The sequence below is a fragment of the Apostichopus japonicus genome, chromosome 12 (assembly GCF_037975245.1).
Source record: "Apostichopus japonicus isolate 1M-3 chromosome 12, ASM3797524v1, whole genome shotgun sequence".
NCBI lineage: Eukaryota > Metazoa > Echinodermata > Holothuroidea > Aspidochirotida > Stichopodidae > Apostichopus > Apostichopus japonicus.
This window is the reverse complement of record NC_092572.1, coordinates 10,734,372-10,752,631: the sequence shown is the minus strand read 5'-3', so window position 1 is coordinate 10,752,631 and position 18,260 is coordinate 10,734,372. Positions and strand designations below refer to the sequence as shown.

Genomic DNA, 18,260 nt, shown 5'->3' with positions numbered 1-18,260 from the left:
TGAATAAACTCACTCCACTGAAACTCGGCAACTCCTGTTCTCAATCCGTTATTTGCGTCCTCCGACTTTCATCGACCCGCGACACTACCCCTAATTAAATCATGGAGCCCTCAGCTGGCTCTAACTACCCCTAATATAATCATGGGGCCCAGCTGGTTCTACCTAACTCTAATGAAATCATGGGGCCCAGCTGGCTCTACCTACCCCTAGTTAAATTATGGGGCCCTCAGCTGGCTCTACCTACCTATAATGAAATCCTGGGCCCCCAGCTGGCTCTACCTACCCCTTATGAAATCCTTTGGCCCTCAGCTGTCTACCTACCCCTAATGAAATCTTGGGCCCCCAGCTGGCTCTACCTAACTCTAATGAAATCATGGGGCCCAGCTTGCTCTATCTACCCCTAGTTAATTCATGGGGCCCTCAGCTGGCTCTACATACACCTAATACAATCCTGGGGCCCAGATGGCTCTACCTAACTCTAATGAAATCCTGGGGCCCCAGCTGACTCTATCTACCCCTAATTAAATCATGGGGCCCAGCTTGCTCTATCTACCCCTAGTTAAATCATGGGGCCCTCAGCTGGCTCTACATACCCCTAATACAATCCTGGGGCCCAGCTGGCTCTACCTAACTCTAATGAAATCATGGGGCCCAGCTTGCTTTACCTACCAATGATGATAGCCTCCCTGCGTACTCTTGAAAATAATATCAATATCACCAATATTGGCCTACAATTTTAGAATGCCAAACATCTTGCTAGAAGTGTTCCAAATTACTGTTCCAGACTAGGGTCTGATACTCAAATATACTCTCTCCGACATTGAGGATTGTTAGAATAGACAATTGTGGATTACCTCTTCAAGAGTGGCGGCAAAGTGCTTCTTTGAAATTTGGGGCATTTTGGTGACCGTTATCGGTCTTTCTAGCATTATATATACGTTGAAGGCAAAACTGATGATCATATACGTTTACTCGTTCGTTCAACGATGTTGTACAGATTAGTCCGCAGTTCTTCAGCGAAATCTTTCAATCACATGATTAGCTCAATCCGAACACACGCACAGTCGTATACTGTCAAACTACATACCACAAGTGAGAATCTCACTCAAAGCTAGGCTATTAAAATAGTCGATGGGAGTGAGAACAGGTTACGTAATCACATTATGATTGTGTTTTCGTTTCTTCATTGCATGAGAGAGACCAACAAACAAGACATTCTTATGGTATTCTTATAGAATGACAACTAAGTTAGTTTAATCATGGAGCTATAAACAGATAGCTGCATGGTTTAATGTAAGTACAGTTGCTTAGCGAGAATTTTGCCAAGGTAGGGGCGAAGCCTGTAGGCAGACTATCTAAGCGTAGCGCCACCATAAGTTGGCGCGAAGCGTACAAGAACATTTTGGTCGAAAATGCCTCCCAGATCGCTGGAAATGACACTCCCCAAACTTTGTAAGTTGCATCTACGCATTTTCTATTTTGAAATTACTAGCGATACCATAAAAATAGACTCAAGGTGGGAGGGGGGGGGGTGGGCGGTCGCCCTTTCGCCCCCATTGGCTAAGCGCCTGTGTAAGTGATTACTGACTCACGCAATACTTACTATAATGAGGTTAGTAATATAAATCAGTATGAGTAGTTTAAATGTATGAGTACCTATGAATAGTATAGCTCTTAGGGCTGAAATATAGTTACCAGTGGCGTACCAAGTATAGCTGACACCCCGGCGGATCCTTCCCTTGTCATAACATGACAGGGGATGCCGTCCTGTGGGAGGGGTCTAAGGGGGTGTCCTCTTTCTCTATAAGATTTTTTGTTTATGTAAGGTAGCTTACATGCAAACTCTTTGGCAAAGCTTTGAACTGATTATATTTTTAGGAATTCTCATTCTTATTTCCATTTTTATTTGTCTTATATTTTTTGGGGGTGTGGCGTGGCGCCCCCTGGCTGGTACCCGTGGCAGACCGCCCCGCTTATTACCCTACTGGGTAGAATCATAATTCTTATGACTTCTTCATATGATTGCAACCAATCCTGTCTAGAATCACTAAAATTCAAAAGTCGAGTGACTTGCAAAGAGGTCGACTTAGTGAAGTTTTTTCCACATTCCATATTTTTCGATAATAGGACACTTGTCCATAACATTTTTTTTTTTACTAGAAGGGCACTTTGCATATATCTAAACAAGATTTTGTATTACAAACATGGAAAAGAGGCATTCTTTATTTACCAAGATATGATGACCTAATTCATTCAAATGAGCACTTTGAGGTCTTTCAAAAAGTATCCGGTAGGGGGAAACTTGCCTACTCCCGGAAAGCTGCATTCACACACTCTGGCAAAATTACGACTATAAACATAGTTATAATTTTGTGACGTTTGCTGTTTTATTAAGATATCATAGACCACCCTTATACTTTAAATAAAACATTTTCTAGGGCAGACTACACAAGACACGGCCGTGGGCGGGTTGTTTACATAATAACCATGACGTAAAATGATGATACGTCATGTTTATTTAAAGGACTAACTTAAAGTGAAGAGGCGATTAGCAAGTTACCCTGGTTTCCATGTGAGTGTAACGGTATACAACAGATAATCAAGATACAAAAAGTTATATGCGAACCGGTCATGGAGCCCGCCCTAAATGGCTGAGACGCCCAAAACGACTAATTCAACCAACCGTAACCTTTCTCTCTCTAATGCCCCTCTCCCACGGCATATACCACCACCCCCCCCCCCCCAAAAAAATAGGTAAAAAAAGAAATACTGAAATCAAGGCTACGGACAAGTTTGCTGATCAAACCACAAAACCAATTAGTCAGCTTCTCAAGCTTCACTACAAAACGTTATCTACTTAAGTTTACCTCATATAACCCTTACTACATTTTATCTAATTGGTGATTTACCACACACCATTCGTCTCACAATTCAATTGATCAGCCATGACCCGGCTCTTGTCCTACGCCACCCCCCCTCCCCCCCACACGCGCGCCCAAAAGAGAACGTATCCAGATATAAGAGGACGATTTTTTAAAGACATTTTGAACTCCCATCAAGTTTAGAGCTTTGTCAGGTTTGTGGTGTCTGGCCAGAGATATATGCCGTATGTGTGACTCGACGATATACCACCGCGCGTTATAGTCACACATATTGCATTCCCCCTCCCCTCCCCTTCCCTTCCCCTCCCCCAGGTTGAATAAAACTGTTGCTTTTATGCTTGAAATGTTGTTACTGAGTTGTAACATATATCTGACATACTGACTTTTGAAACATAACAATTCGACTTTAATATCCGCGTGCTGATGTTACCTAGGCAAAATGCTGATATATTTCCTGACGTACACGATATTTTTTCGTTACATTGTAAACAGACGGCGTTCCATAGCCTAAACCTGGGCCTGAGTCAGCGAAAACCAGAATAAATAAATGGCAATCAAACATGATTTACCATTCTTTAAATCCTTACGAGGCCATGATGAAAAAAAACCCTCAAACAATGAATTTATCCCTAGACGTTTTCAGTCACTTTCTCAAACTTATTTCATTTCTTTTTTTCATCCTTAAATACTCTCTCCTCACACCCAAACGTGTTCCACCCCTGTTGCCTAGTTCCGATGTTTCTCCTTCAAAAAGACACACACTCGAAATAATATATGATCGTTTGAAAAGAAAACCTAAATAACCTCTTTACGAATGGTACAGACTTTGTTTAAGATCCGTTACCGTTTGCTCTCTCTCTCTCGGACTTTTCAACTATAGTGTTGATCTATAGCAAACTTAACCGTTATGTTCAAAGTTGGCTTAACGTGAACAAACTACTTGACGTATGTGTGTGTATTCGACTGGGCAGAATTAATTCACCCCCTTTGAAAGGAAAGTTTGCTCTTTCGTCGATAGAAATCAATACGTTTGTTGTGATAGCGGTGTGAACGCCCAATGCAGTATTTGCTGATCCTTGTCAAAGAGACGAGAGGAATGAGATTATCTTGGGGTATTTTGTATTTTGGCTTGTCTCTCAAAGTTAGAGAAGTTAGAAATTTCAAGCTGTCATTTCTTGGATATAACGAGAGATTGCTTGAGTTTAATTTCTTCAGTGATTATCAGTCTTGGCGTAAATGGTAACAATCGTGATGTCAAAATTGCTTAAAATTATCGATACAAAGTGCTTAAAATTATCTAGACAAGTTGAGCAGTGTGAACAAGTCATCATAGGTAAGGATGGGAAAAATTTGTGTAGATGTTTGGACATGGTTGATCATAATTTGAATGGTTGTCATGTTAAGATGTGCATCTATAATTCAAAATATAATATTGAAATATTTATATTTAGACGTAAATCCTAATCATATTGAAAAGTGTGTCTTGGTGTTATAAGGTTTACTCTTATCTTGAACAAGATTTAAAAAATTCAGTACAAACCCCAAAAACTATACAAAAAGAAGTTTCCAAATAAGCGACTATTTTGGAAAAGTCACCAAGGGTAAATGAAAGAGAAAAGAAAATGTTAATTACAACACTTCGTAACAAATTGTTCGTTGATTCCTTTTAATTAAGGTTAATACTTTTTTCAATCACCTTGCATTGCATATTAGGTCGACAGTGGCGTAGCTAAGTGATTTCAATGGCCCCGGTACAAGAAAGAGAGAGAGTGCTGGGTCCATCCACTATTATTTCTTGTAAAGTGCACGTGATACACAGCCATAAATGTGAGAACTACAAAGTTCTGTACATCTCTATATATGGCTATTTTACTTGTTAGGTAGTTGCGATCCGTTGCATCAAAATATCGTAACTCCTAGAATCCGTGGGCACGAGTTTTCTGAACCACTTATTTCTACGTGGAGGCGGTCAATCGGGATGGGGGTAGAGGCGGGTAAGCGATGGGTGTGTTGGTGAGCCACGTGATATGTGAAGCGTAATGTTATTTGTATGAATATTTTATTCCGTAGAGTGCGGACTAACCTTCCTCCTGTATATGGGGGTGGGGGTGGGGGTGGGGGCGCCATGGTCACTCGTATTCGGTAGCTGACTTAAAAGCCACCCCCGCCTCCGCCAAATTGCAGCTCTAATTAAACTACGTCATCCGTCTTGGATCCCAGTTTAAAATCTAGGTGTTAACATTAGCTGTTTCATGAATAGATAATTTATGTTAAGCGATTTAAGTCGCAGTCATGCTTTTTACTTTAAATTAAAAAGGGGGAGTAAATTAAATTGAATTCCAGAAGTAATTGGTTTTTATTCTTAGAGATAATGACTTCTAGCCAACCGAGTGACTTCACTCATAATAAGGAGAATTTGAGAAATGAGTCGAAGTTATTCAAAATTGGTTCCGTGCCTCCATTATTTTACAGTCAGATCAAGCTTGCGTCTAGATCCACCAAGGTTAAAGGTGCTTCTCTCGGGTAATACAATACCACCTTTCTATATGTTCGAGTTGTGCCAGAATAACTTAATAAGTTTGTAAATAATCGAGGGGAGAGGCAGGGTATATGGAGCGGGCGATGGAGTGGAGAGGGATGGAAGGAGGGTATAGGGAGAGTGAGGGCGTGAGCGAGGGGGAGAGGGAGAGGATGCCGGGGAATATGTGAAGTCTTTGGCTACAACGTACGGTTTCTGCAGCACGTATCATTAACAGAGGAAAAAAGGGAGGTATTGCAGTAATTAGTGCTTAGACATAATTACCTTAGTAAGATAATATCTTATCATAGCCGGTGTATAGTTACTAAAAAAAAGGGGGGGGGAACAATATTGTTATGAATAATATATTTATATGACTAAATACAGACACCGCCTTATTACATAAGATTTCTTTGTTATAATATCTAGGCTAGTTGGTCATGAACCTTGTGAACGTCATTATATATATAGAAACAAACCATCACAATATTTATCAACTGAAGTCTATCACTATAGGATATATCTTACGTAATTAGAGGTCGCATCGACTTTCTAAAGGGGATTTATTATGTCAATTAACTGGCTTTAACTAAAGCACACATTTCATGTCACCGTGTATAGACCAATTATTTATCTAATACCCCCCTGGAAAGAATGGACAAGTCTGCATAATTAAGCCGTTGTTTAATTTGTGACGTCAACAACTTGAAACTTGTGAATAAAAAGAACTTCCCATCCTCTCGCTGCATCATCCAAGTTTGAAGAACGAGGAGATTCAAGATGCGTCTGTACGTAGCAATTTTACTGGTTGCAGCTCTGTTGGTGCTGAGCGAAGCCAAGCCCGCCAAGAAGTCTCTGCAGGTATAGGAATTATTTTATTTTACTTTTATTTTATTAATTACTGGTATATTTTCAAACTCCGAATCTTGTTTATATATATAATTATAATGGACATTAACTAATTGGTTAACTTAAGTCAGTTTGGAAGCAGTTGTTGATCCAAATGGTATAGCCCCCCCCCCCCAACATACCCCACCCCCTCATTTAATTTCAACATCACGCAGAAATCCAAGTGTATATTAGAACACATACGTTTAAACGTATACTTATTACATAATTTGTAGTCCAAATATGTCTCAAAATGCAATATTTGACGTATAAAATGTCTACAAATCCGCCTTCACGGGAGACAGCGTTAACTTCCACAGGGTCACAGCTGCCCCCTTCCCACCCCTGGCAAGGATGGAACGTTTATAACGATTTTCTGTTGTAAAATTCGATGTGAATGATGGGAAGTATAATATAGACAGTTCTAGAATTAGAATTAGGCGAAACGTTATCACCAGCACTTATAATTAATATTTCTAAGGGAAACTACAGTAGAACATTCTTGGAAGGCGCAGATAAAAAAAAGAGTTATGCTATCAAAATCATATAAGTTCGTTAACTTGAACAACAAGTTGAAAACAAAATGAGTTTGATAAGATTAATTTTTTTGTTTATTGTTCATTTATCATATTACATAAACGGCAGTCGATGGCAAAATGTGATAATTTTAGTGTTTATATTTTTGCTACAACTAACAATCAAAAAATGCATGAAAAGTATTTCTAGGTTTAACTTATTTGAAGGTTTTTGCAGGCAATGAAATATGAAATGATGGATGCTGTATCAAAGCGCTGATGTGATAAGTTGTCACTTAAATCGCTTCAAAGCATTATTAATGATGCTGAGGTTCCATGGTAGAAACATCAAAGCACTATACGCAGCATATACATTTTCTGTCAATTTTTTTTCTTTCTCTCAAGGGTGGTTCCATAGCCCACTTTAGAAACCAACCAAACTCAATTGTTTTTTTGTAATATTGAACACTATCGTCAAAAATAAACTCATAATAAGATTTGTTGACCAATACTCTATAACATTCGGCTACATTTACAGAACTGGACACGTTTCAAGCGACCTATTGATTTATTTATTTATTTAAGTCAATCGTGCGAAGGCTCCCTATTACTGTGTTCTTACTTGGAGTTGGTTACTTTCTATTCAGTAGAATTGACGTCTCATAAGTTTAAAATATCTTAATAGTTCGATTGCTATATTTTCAGAAATTTAAATATTGTGTCTGTTCTATCGTTTCTGGTTGACTAAAAATTTCTGATTTTGTTTCTTGGTACCAGGTCATCCCTGTATAGGAAACAAATCGCAGTATAATACGACCACATGCATGCGCGGGTCTAAGGGGTGTGGTGTGGGTGAAGTGTACACTATCCTTTTCAATCCCACACAAAATATGGAAATAGTTATTAGCACAGAAATGCGCGTGTAGACCTGATTATATACCTAATTTATTAGCAGTCAAAATGTCTCAGAATGAGACAGTTAACCTTGTTGTTTTCATGTCAAAGAATACACAGGACACCTACATGGGCGTCGACCTCAAGAAGCAAGGTCTACTTTACAAACCTTCCCTCCTTGTTTTAAATCCTAGATGTGCTACTGGAACATACATGTATGTGATACCAAGACGTCAAGTGACGGAGAGTGCAGCAATTTTTCATTTTATTGATGAATTATAACTTTGTATTTTGTTTGTATTGGATATAAAGTAGAATACATAATTCAATCTAATATTTTCACCCCCCCCCCCTTCTACTTCAACAAAACTGATGCATAATATCCTGGAAATGTAAGGTGGGGATATCACCACGACTGAGGTTCCTATAGAGGCTGGGAATTAAACTCAATGTTATGTCTTCATGTTACCTTTCCTCCGGGTGATTAGAACATTTCTTTTTGGTTTCCCGGAAGTGTAAACTATGTAGTCACTCTTACAGACCTTGCCGAATTTGTGAGGTGGACCCCAGATTGATAATTCGGCAGTGACTATAACGCTGATCGCACAGTCGGTAATTACTACTACGGTTATATTCGTACAGCACGGCAGCATACAGAAACGTTGTACTCAAAGCCGAAGCCAAAGTAAATTAATCAGGTCACACATCCGCAGTCTATGCATGCTAATTTCTGCAACACCGTTCTCATAACCTTTCGGGAAGCATGCCATTCTGTGGTTTGGATTTATTTTTGTCTAGATCAGAATTTTATAGCTGATGTTCTCTATATTTTTGTGCTTACGAAAATTAAAAAAAAAAATTGATCTTACCAGTATTGCAAGACATATACATATATACACACACACACACACACACATATATATATATATATATATATATATATATATATATATATATATATATATATAGATAGATGTATATATTCGTACGTTAATCGGTAATTAGAAATAATTTCGTTCTTTTCTTTTTCTGACTCCAGAAAAAGCATGTTAAGGATGCTCTCGCCAGTCGGCTTAGATCTTTGGCAGCTTTGAAGAAAAAGTCAGTCGAAAAGAAAGAGTTGGCCAAGAAATTCGCCAGCTCTTATTCATTTGAGCCCTCATCTGTGTCTTCATCTGGGTCCTCATCTGGGTCCTCATCTGGGCCCTCATATGAGCCCTCATCTGGGTCCTCATCTGGGTCCTCATCTGGGTCCTCATCTGGGACCTCATATGAGCTCTCATCTGGGTCCTCATCTGGGTCCTCATCTGGATCTTCCAGCGCCAGCTCATCCGACGGCTGGGACTCTTGGGATTTTTCGTCATGGGACTTTTCTTCTGGTTCCGAAAATGAGTTTTGGGGTATTTTCTGGGGGTGCATGATGGGTGACTTTGGAGAGGTGAAAAAGAGGCAGGACGATGATTACAGCCAATATTCCTACCAGAGTGATTTTTGGCAGTGCATGGGTAAGTAGATGGACTATTGTTGGTAGGGTTGTTGGCATGGGTAAGTGGATGGACTATATTGTTTGAGGGGTTGTGCGCATGGGTAAGTGGTTAGACCTTATTTTGATGGGTATGTGCATAGGTACGTGGTTCGACCATTGTTTGATCGGTATGTGCACATGGGTAAGTGGTCGAACCATTGTTGGGTTATTGCATGCATGGGCAAGGGGTTTGACCATTGTTTGATGGGTACGAGCATGGGTAAGCGGTTGGGGCATTTTTATTATAATATTGCAGTCGTTTTTTTACATCAAATCAACTTAATATGTTTTTTTTTGGTTTTTTTTACTTAGGCCTACATTGTTACTTTTAAACAAGCTACTTATGATCTACAGCACTAAGTCACCGCTACTTTCACATGGGGTTTACTCCGTAATCAGAGCAACAGGCTTGAATAGTGCCTACAAATATTAGAAAGTTTTGTTTCATTTTATAAATTTGGTTGAGCTGATAATCTGCAACAGTGTCGCTGTTTGATATAATCCCAGCCTAGTACCCTTTTGTAGCTGATTTACGAAGAATATCAATCACTTAGTACTTAAATATTGAATTTATTTCTCTTTCCTTACAGCTGACCAGTTCCCGGAATGGTTTGAGGACGAAGTTGGTAAGTAAAACGAACCTTGCATAAAATAAACAACGCCGTTTGTATTCGAATTAAAGTGCAGTGGAAAATCGAATCATTTAAATCCATAAATTCGTTATCGGTTCTTCAATTAATTTAGTTCTAGTGTGGTTTCAAGACATGCATGTTATGTAACTTTCTGTAAAACTGTAATATTCTAATCGAAACTAATTATGATGGACGATGGATATATAGACGGAGTGACGTAATCATTATGGACTGAGTTAGTGAACCCAACTACTACTTTTGAGGGACCCTGGATAGGAGTCACTAGGCTCAAGCAAGGAAGCACAGACAAAATGGTTTAGCAGGATTTTAAATGGAATATGATTCATCATGCAAAGTAAACTATAATGCCTATGATATCGCTCAAATATAAATCTGGTATGCCAAAAAATAATGGAACGATACAAATTATGGGACGATATTTTATTTTATATTATTTTATTATATTTTTTTATGATATTTGTTATTATATTTGACTATATTATATTTTACTATATATTAAAATATATTTTATTAGTTTCGTGCGCCGGAATGAAATGATGGTTTATTGAGAAATTATTTACTAGACGATGCATTAAACTATGTAACTGCTTAGTCGTCTACTCCAACTTAGACATGTTATAGATAGACCCACAGTGGTACAATATTTTTACCCAATGGTCGAACTTAAGTGTTTCTCATCTGGAGCTAGAAGTAGCTTCCGAGAAACAGATGATTGTGCAATCTGTAGAGCAATTTTTCAAACTGGTCTGGTCTGGTCTTATAACATTTGCCAAATGTAACCAGCATTGATATCTTAAATTGTTTTGAGCAAATTTGAGCAGCTACCAAAGACTTAAAGCGATGATTACTTACAAAGATTTTAAGATTCTCAAAATGTCACTATGGCGAGGAAATATTTACGGGATCACCATTAAAAACCGTCTATCGTTGTCTTTAGCGCCATACCGTGGTCCCGGTTTTGACTTTCCAAGTACAGCTACTCCGTATTTCTCTAGTTTAAAAGCGCTGCAGCTTTGGACTATTTTTTGTAGCCTTACAGTCTTAAAGTTATTGTGGAATTGTGTTTTCTTTTATGAACAAACCAGACGACAGACCAGATGAGAAACCAGAAGACAGACCAGATGAAAAGCCAGGTGACAGACCAGGTGACAGACCAGCTGGGAAACCAGATGAGAAACCAGATGAGAAGCCTAGCAGGGATGGTCGCAAATCCAAGCGTGTCCACAATTCTGCCGTTCTCCAGAGCAGACGCCGTGCCCTCTTGAATGCATTAAAGCAGTTATAAATCAGAGGCTAAATTTCCGATCCTGTCATGACGATTTGTAGTGCATTTGAAATCAAAATATAAAACTAACTTTCCTATCTGCCTATTCCTTCATAATTCTCTGAGGAAAAGAAGACTAAAGAAATTAATATTTAAAAAGAAGAACTATTACTTACACTTGAGTATATTCATTGGAGCAAATTGATCATATAGTTAATTGGTCAGAAACATTGGTAGAGCTATAAAAAATATAAATTATATTTGAACTCACAAAACAAACGTGCCCTTCCCCAGAAGTTTACGATACCAAGAAATGTTCATTTCGCAGCTGTCATAAATTGTCCATTTACTTTTTTACACTCGTTTTCCGCTATGATTTCTGTTAGATATTAATAAAGAGTCTATTTGCAGTTTTCTTTCGTTTTCTTTATTACAGGTTGTGTTTGGGAGTATTATGTTTGAACTATGACAAGTATGAGATCTAGTATGATAACAAAAATTCATTCGTTAATTGTTCCGAAAATACATGTATTTTATGATCATATATATTGGTACCAAATCACTTTCCTCCTGATACATGTAAACGATTGAACCTTTTTTTAAGTAAAATTGTTTTAAGTTTGGTTTGAAAAAAGTCTTTCAAGGTATGGTCCTACGTGACCACTATTGTCACTGTTTCAACGTAAAGTTATACAGCACTGATTTCCTCAGTGGCGTAGGAAGGTACTTTTGAGTGCGGGGGGGGGGGGGGGCTGAAGACTGATGGCCGGCCTGGGGGAGGGGTCTAGGGGGATTTTTTTGGCATTTCCAGGTGGCCTCAGATACAATTTGGTGCAATATAGCACACTTCAACCCACCGACTCCATTTTGAATATAATTTTGCATTTTCACCTGGCCTTAGATGCAATTTGGTGCTCCAAATGAGATTTTTTTTCCCATTTGGAAATGAAAAAGGGGTTTTCTGACTTGCGAAGCGGGGGGGGGGGGCGGAATGATACTTCCGCCCCTCCATATTTTGCACTGGGGGGGCTGGCGCCCCCAGCCCCCCGGTTCCTACGCCCTTGGATTTCCTTTTATCCATCAATATTACGTGTATCCTGAGGTGGATATTGACTTCAAACTTATTAATGAGGAGGGACACACACACCTACACGGTTCACACTCATCCGCCAGCTTGACTGCATAGGTTGCGATTATCATCGAAACCAAAAATGACTGAAAGATTCTAAAATAGATTAAAAAGAGCAAAGAACGTTTTCACGATAGAAAGGGATTAGGACCGTGTACAAGATTACAAGTTTTTTTTCTCCGCCAATTTCTTGATGGCGATAGCTATTTTGTTGCTGTGTGTGCCAGTCAGGAAATGTTGTGCCAAGTTATAATGCCGTCGTATAATACCGCATGTCGTCATCCCACGGTTTTATGTCAATTCACGACAGTTTATGCCGCAACTCATTTCGTCGCATTACGCTGAGAGGTGATACTATTTGAGCTGTCCGTATCAGCCAATGGAAGATCAGAGAACTAAATCAAAGCAGTATCTAATCTAGGCTGATGTTAACACCATCCCGTACTAGGAGCTGTGTATTTTTTTGGCCGACAATTACAGTGCCATCAGACCTGAATCCACTGGCGGATCCAGGGCCTTTGTTTGGGAGGGGCCAAAGTGGCATTAGAGTGATATGGGGGAGGGGTCTACGGGGAGGGGGTGCCCCCCTCCCCTTTGGAAAATTTTCTATTGCTGAATGCCGTCAGATGCAATTTGGTGCGACAAAAGTGTACAATGGTGATTTTAATTTACTTTTTAAAAAATGTTTTCCCAGGTGTAATTTTCTAAAATATTTATAAAACAAAGTTGGGATCATCTTTCTCAAGAAATTTTATTTCTCATAGGTTATAAATTTCTTACAACCAGCCTGTAACTGCAAAATGGTGTTAAACTGTAAATCCTCATGCTCATACATTTACATAGCTCCCAACTCTTGAGAAGGCAAATGCTGGTCCATGCCACGAATCGCCGTCCTGGGGGAGGGGTATAAGGGGAAGGGGGTGTCCCCCTCCCCTTTTGATTTTTTTTTTTGGAATCCTGGTGATGCCTACATGTAAAATGGTGGCACTTAAAAAGGCTTTTGTCACCCAAAATTTTCTGAGAAATATGCATTTTTTTGTGTGTAACATCAATAAATTGAATAGTAGGTGATAATTCATTCTTTCCCGTGGCATGAAAATGTTCGCTGCTTGCCCCAATGAAAAAAATATAGGCTAATTTGAGGTTCAAATGATGCTGTAAAGGAGGTTTTATACTCTATTATGCTAAATGCTAAGGAATGATGGTTGCTAAGTCAAAAATTTATGCAAACTTTTTTATGTATACTTGACAATTACAATGCGGTTTTTTCGGACGCGTGTGCGGGTCAGCGGGTTTGGGTGTAAGAATGCGGGTCTAATTCCCGCGAATTGCGGGTCAGTTGGGAGCCCTGCATTTAATTTTAAACCAGAAAACAAAAAGGTTTAGACTAGTCTATCACTGCTATTCCTCTCGATTTTTTTAATTTCCAATCATATGATTAAGCGGATGTTCGGAAACACTTTTTGGCTCACCTTTGGGGGGCCATGGCCCCCCTTGGCCCCCCCCCTTGGATCCGCCAGTGTATAAGTATTGATCCATTGTGCTTTATATTATTATATCATAACCATATCAAAGCGCTGATAGTAAGCTTTACTTGTTGGAAAAGTACTAGAATGCTCTTTATATACCAGCATTTTTAAGTTGCAAAGCTAATATGACATAGCACGACTATCATGTTTCTTGTAATGTGATTTTTTGTTATTGAAACTAAAGTAACCATGAACAGATCATTTACGTATCCATGCAAGAGATTTTAGTTAATGCTGCGCGTAGAGTTGAATCTTTGCCAAATTTTGCAATCAGACAGTTGATTATCTTAATTTTTGGGAGCTTTCAACTATTTTTACATGTTGAGGGAGTTGGGTGAAAATTCCTAAGTCGACCAATGCTTTTTTGTACATGCATCTTAGAAACTAAAAAAGGAAATTATTTAAATTTTCGTAAGCATGCACCTTTAAGAGATAGTACCTTGATACCTTGCCATCCGTAACTGGACACAAAAAAGTTAAAATATCATGACTGTAGTTCACTATTCATGCATGATTGTAGATTTACGGGAAACCCTCTTAAGTGTTGAAATAAAAGGTTGAATTCATCAAATATTCTGGATTATTTGTGTTGTCATTCCTCTTTGTTGTCTCTTATATGTGCTTTTCTGTTGTGATCTACTTAAAAAACAAGGAATCAAGCTGCTTTTAATAATTAACGTATGAAACACTTATGAACGGGTGCTATGTTGAAATCGCTGGCAAAATTTTACATAATAATTTTGTAGTTGCGTTACATGCTGATTATGTAAAACTTAACAAAACAGCAGTGAAGTAAATTCAAGTAAATTTTACTTAAATATTTTAGTGTTCTTATTTGACATGAACATCAAGTAAAATTTTAACCTTTGTACAACATTTTTTTCTGAATGTATGCACTGGCGGATCCAGGGCCTTTGTTTGGGAGGGGCCAAAGTGGCATTAGAGTGATATGGCGGAGTTGTCTACGGGGAGGGGGTGCCCCCCTCCCCTTTGGAAAATTCTCTATTGCTGAATGCCGTCAGATGCAATTTGGTGCGACAAAAGTGTACAATGGTGACTTTAATTTACTTCTAAAAAAATGTTTCCCAGGTGTAATTTTCTAAAATATTTATAAAACAAAGTTGGGATCATCTTTCTCAAGAAATTTTATTTCTCATAGGTTATAAATTTCTTACAACCAGCCTGTAACTGCAAAATGGTGTTAAACTGTAAATCCTCATGCTCATACATTTACATAGCTCCTAACTCTTGAGAAGGCAAATGCTGGTCCATGCCACGAATCGCCGTCCTGGGGGAGGGGTATAAGGGGGAGGGGGTGTCCCCCTCCCCTTTTGATTTTTTTTTTTGGAATCCTGGTGATGCCTACATGTAAAATGGTGGCACTTAGAAAGGCTTTTGTCACCCAAAATTTTCTGAGAAATATGCATTTTTTTTTGTGTGTAACATCAATAAATTGAATAGTAGGTGATAATTCATTCTTTCCCGTGGCATGAAAATGTTCGCTGCTCGCCCCAATGAAAAAAATATAGGCTAATTTGAGGTTCAAATGATGCTGTAAAGGAGGTTTTATACTCTATTATGCTAAATGCTAAGGAATGATGGTTGCTAAGTCAAAAATTTATGCAAATTTTTTTATGTATACTTGACAATTACAATGCGGTTTTTCGGACGCTTGTGCGGGTCAGCGGGTTTGGGTGTAAGAATGCGGGTCTAATTCCCGCGAATTGCGGGTCAGTTGGGAGCTCTGCATTTAATTTTAAACCAGAAAACAAAAAGGTTTAGACTAGTCTATCACTGCTATTCCTCTCGATTTTTTTAATTTCCAATCATATGATTAAGCGGATGTTCGGAAACACTTTTTGGCTCACCTTTGGGGGGCCATGGCCCCCCTTGGCCCCCCCCCCCTTGGATCCGCCAGTGTATAAGTATTGATCCATTGTGCTTTATATTATTATATCATAACCATATCAAAGCGCTGATAGTAAGCTTTACTTGTTGGAAAAGTACTAGAATGCTCTTTATATACCAGCATTTTTAAGTTGCAAAGCTCATATGACATAGAACGACTATCATGTTTCTTGTAATGTGATTTTTTGTTATTGAAACTAAAGTAACCATGAACAGATCATTTACGTATCCATGCAAGAGATTTTAGTTAATGCTGCGCGTAGAGTTGAATCTTTGCCAAATTTTGCAATCAGACAGTTGATTATCTTAATTTTTGGGAGCTTTCAACTATTTTTACATGTTGAGGGAGTTGGGTGAAAATTCCTAAGTCGACCAATGCTTTTTTGTACATGCATCTTAGAAACTAAAAAAGGAAATTATTTAAATTTTCGTAAGCATGCACCTTTAAGAGATAGTACCTTGATACCTTGCCATCCGTAACTGGACACAAAAAAGTTAAAATATCATGACTGTAGTTCACTATTCATGCATGATTGTAGATTTACGGGAAACCCTCTTAAGTGTTGAAATAAAAGGTTGAATTCATCAAATATTCTGGATTATTTGTGTTGTCATTCCTCTTTGTTGTCTCTTATATGTGCTTTTCTGTTGTGATCTACTTAAAAAACAAGGAATCAAGCTGCTTTTAATAATTAACGTATGAAACACTTATGAACGGGTGCTATGTTGAAATCGCTGGCAAAATTTTACATAATAATTTTGTAGTTGCGTTACATGCTGATTATGTAAAACTTAACAAAACAGCAGTGAAGTAAATTCAAGTAAATTTTACTTAAATATTTTAGTGTTCTTATTTGACATGAACATCAAGTAAAATTTTAACCTTTGTACAACATTTTTTTCTGAATGTATGCACTGGCGGATCCAGGGCCTTTGTTTGGGAGGGGCCAAAGTGGCATTAGAGTGATATGGCGGAGTTGTCTACGGGGAGGGGGTGCCCCCCTCCCCTTTGGAAAATTCTCTATTGCTGAATGCCGTCAGATGCAATTTGGTGCGACAAAAGTGTACAATGGTGATTTTAATTTACTTCTAAAAAAATGTTTCCCAGGTGTAATTTTCTAAAATATTTATAAAACAAAGTTGGGATCATCTTTCTCAAGAAATTTTATTTCTCATAGGTTATAAATTTCTTACAACCAGCCTGTAACTGCAAAATGGTGTTAAACTGTAAATCCTCATGCTCATACATTTACATAGCTCCTAACTCTTGAGAAGGCAAATGCTGGTCCATGCCACGAATCGCCGTCCTGGGGGAGGGGTATAAGGGGGAGGGGGTGTCCCCCTCCCCTTTTGATTTTTTTTTTGGAATCCTGGTGATGCCTACATGTAAAATGGTGGCACTTAGAAAGGCTTTTGTCACCCAAAATTTTCTGAGAAATATGCATTTTTTTTGTGTGTAACATCAATAAATTGAATAGTAGGTGATAATTCATTCTTTCCCGTGGCATGAAAATGTTCGCTGCTCGCCCCAATGAAAAAAATATAGGCTAATTTGAGGTTCAAATGATGCTGTAAAGGAGGTTTTATACTCTATTATGCTAAATGCTAAGGAATGATGGTTGCTAAGTCAAAAATTTATGCAAATTTTTTTATGTATACTTGACAATTACAATGCGGTTTTTCGGACGCTTGTGCGGGTCAGCGGGTTTGGGTGTAAGAATGCGGGTCTAATTCCCGCGAATTGCGGGTCAGTTGGGAGCTCTGCATTTAATTTTAAACCAGAAAACAAAAAGGTTTAGACTAGTATATCACTGCTATTCCTCTCGATTTTTTTAATTTCCAATCATATGATTAAGCGGATGTTCGGAAACACTTTTTGGCTCACCTTTGGGGGGCCATGGCCCCCCTTGGCCCCCCCCCTTGGATCCGCCAGTGTATAAGTATTGATCCATTGTGCTTTATATTATTATATCATAACCATATCAAAGCGCTGATAGTAAGCTTTACTTGTTGGAAAAGTACTAGAATGCTCTTTATATACCAGCATTTTTAAGTTGCAAAGCTCATATGACATAGAACGACTATCATGTTTCTTGTAATATGATTTTTTGTTATTGAAACTAAAGTAACCATGAACAGATCATTTACGTATCCATGCAAGAGATTTTAGTTAATGCTGCGCGTAGAGTTGAATCTTTGCCAAATTTTGCAATCAGACAGTTGATTATCTTAATTTTTGGGAGCTTTCAACTATTTTTACATGTTGAGGGAGTTGGGTGAAAATTCCTAAGTCGACCAATGCTTTTTTGTACATGCATCTTAGAAACTAAAAACGGAAATTATTTAAATTTTCGTAAGCATGCACCTTTAAGAGATAGTACCTTGATACCTTGCCGTCCATAACGAGACCCAAAGTTAAAATATCATGACTGTAGTTCACTATTCATGCATGACTGTAGATTTACGGGAAACCCTCTTAAGTGTTGAAATGAAAGGTTGAATTCATCAAATATTCTGGATTATTTGTGTTGTCATTCCTCTTTGTTGTCTCTTAT

The 18,260-nt window shown here is 38.4% G+C and overlaps 1 protein-coding gene across 2 annotated transcripts; it reads left to right on the top strand.

Moving 5' to 3' along the window:
* Positions 1-6,103: 6,103 nt before the first annotated feature.
* Positions 6,104-11,269, top strand: LOC139977499 (uncharacterized). 2 transcript variants are annotated; one of them, XM_071986852.1, is made up of 4 exons: positions 6,104-6,261; positions 8,737-9,202; positions 9,813-9,848; positions 10,985-11,269. In XM_071986852.1, the coding sequence occupies exons 1-4, from the start codon at positions 6,181-6,183 to the stop codon at positions 11,158-11,160; spliced, it is 759 nt and encodes a 252-aa protein (XP_071842953.1). In that variant the 5' UTR covers positions 6,104-6,180; the 3' UTR covers positions 11,161-11,269. The 2 variants fall into 2 exon arrangements, with proteins under 2 accessions (XP_071842953.1, XP_071842952.1); XM_071986851.1 differs by having other exon boundaries at positions 10,961-11,269.
* The last annotated feature ends 6,991 nt before the right edge of the window (positions 11,270-18,260 follow it).

Coding starts and splice junctions, on each gene's coding strand:
- LOC139977499 (XM_071986851.1), top strand. CDS start 6,181: ATGCGTCTGTACGTAGCAATTTTACTGGTTGCAGCTCTGTTGGTGCTG. Junction 6,262..8,736: donor CCGCCAAGAAGTCTCTGCAG/GTATAGGAATTA, acceptor TTCTGACTCCAG/AAAAAGCATGTTAAGGATGC. Junction 9,849..10,960: donor ATGGTTTGAGGACGAAGTTG/GTAAGTAAAACG, acceptor TGAACAAACCAG/ACGACAGACCAGATGAGAAA.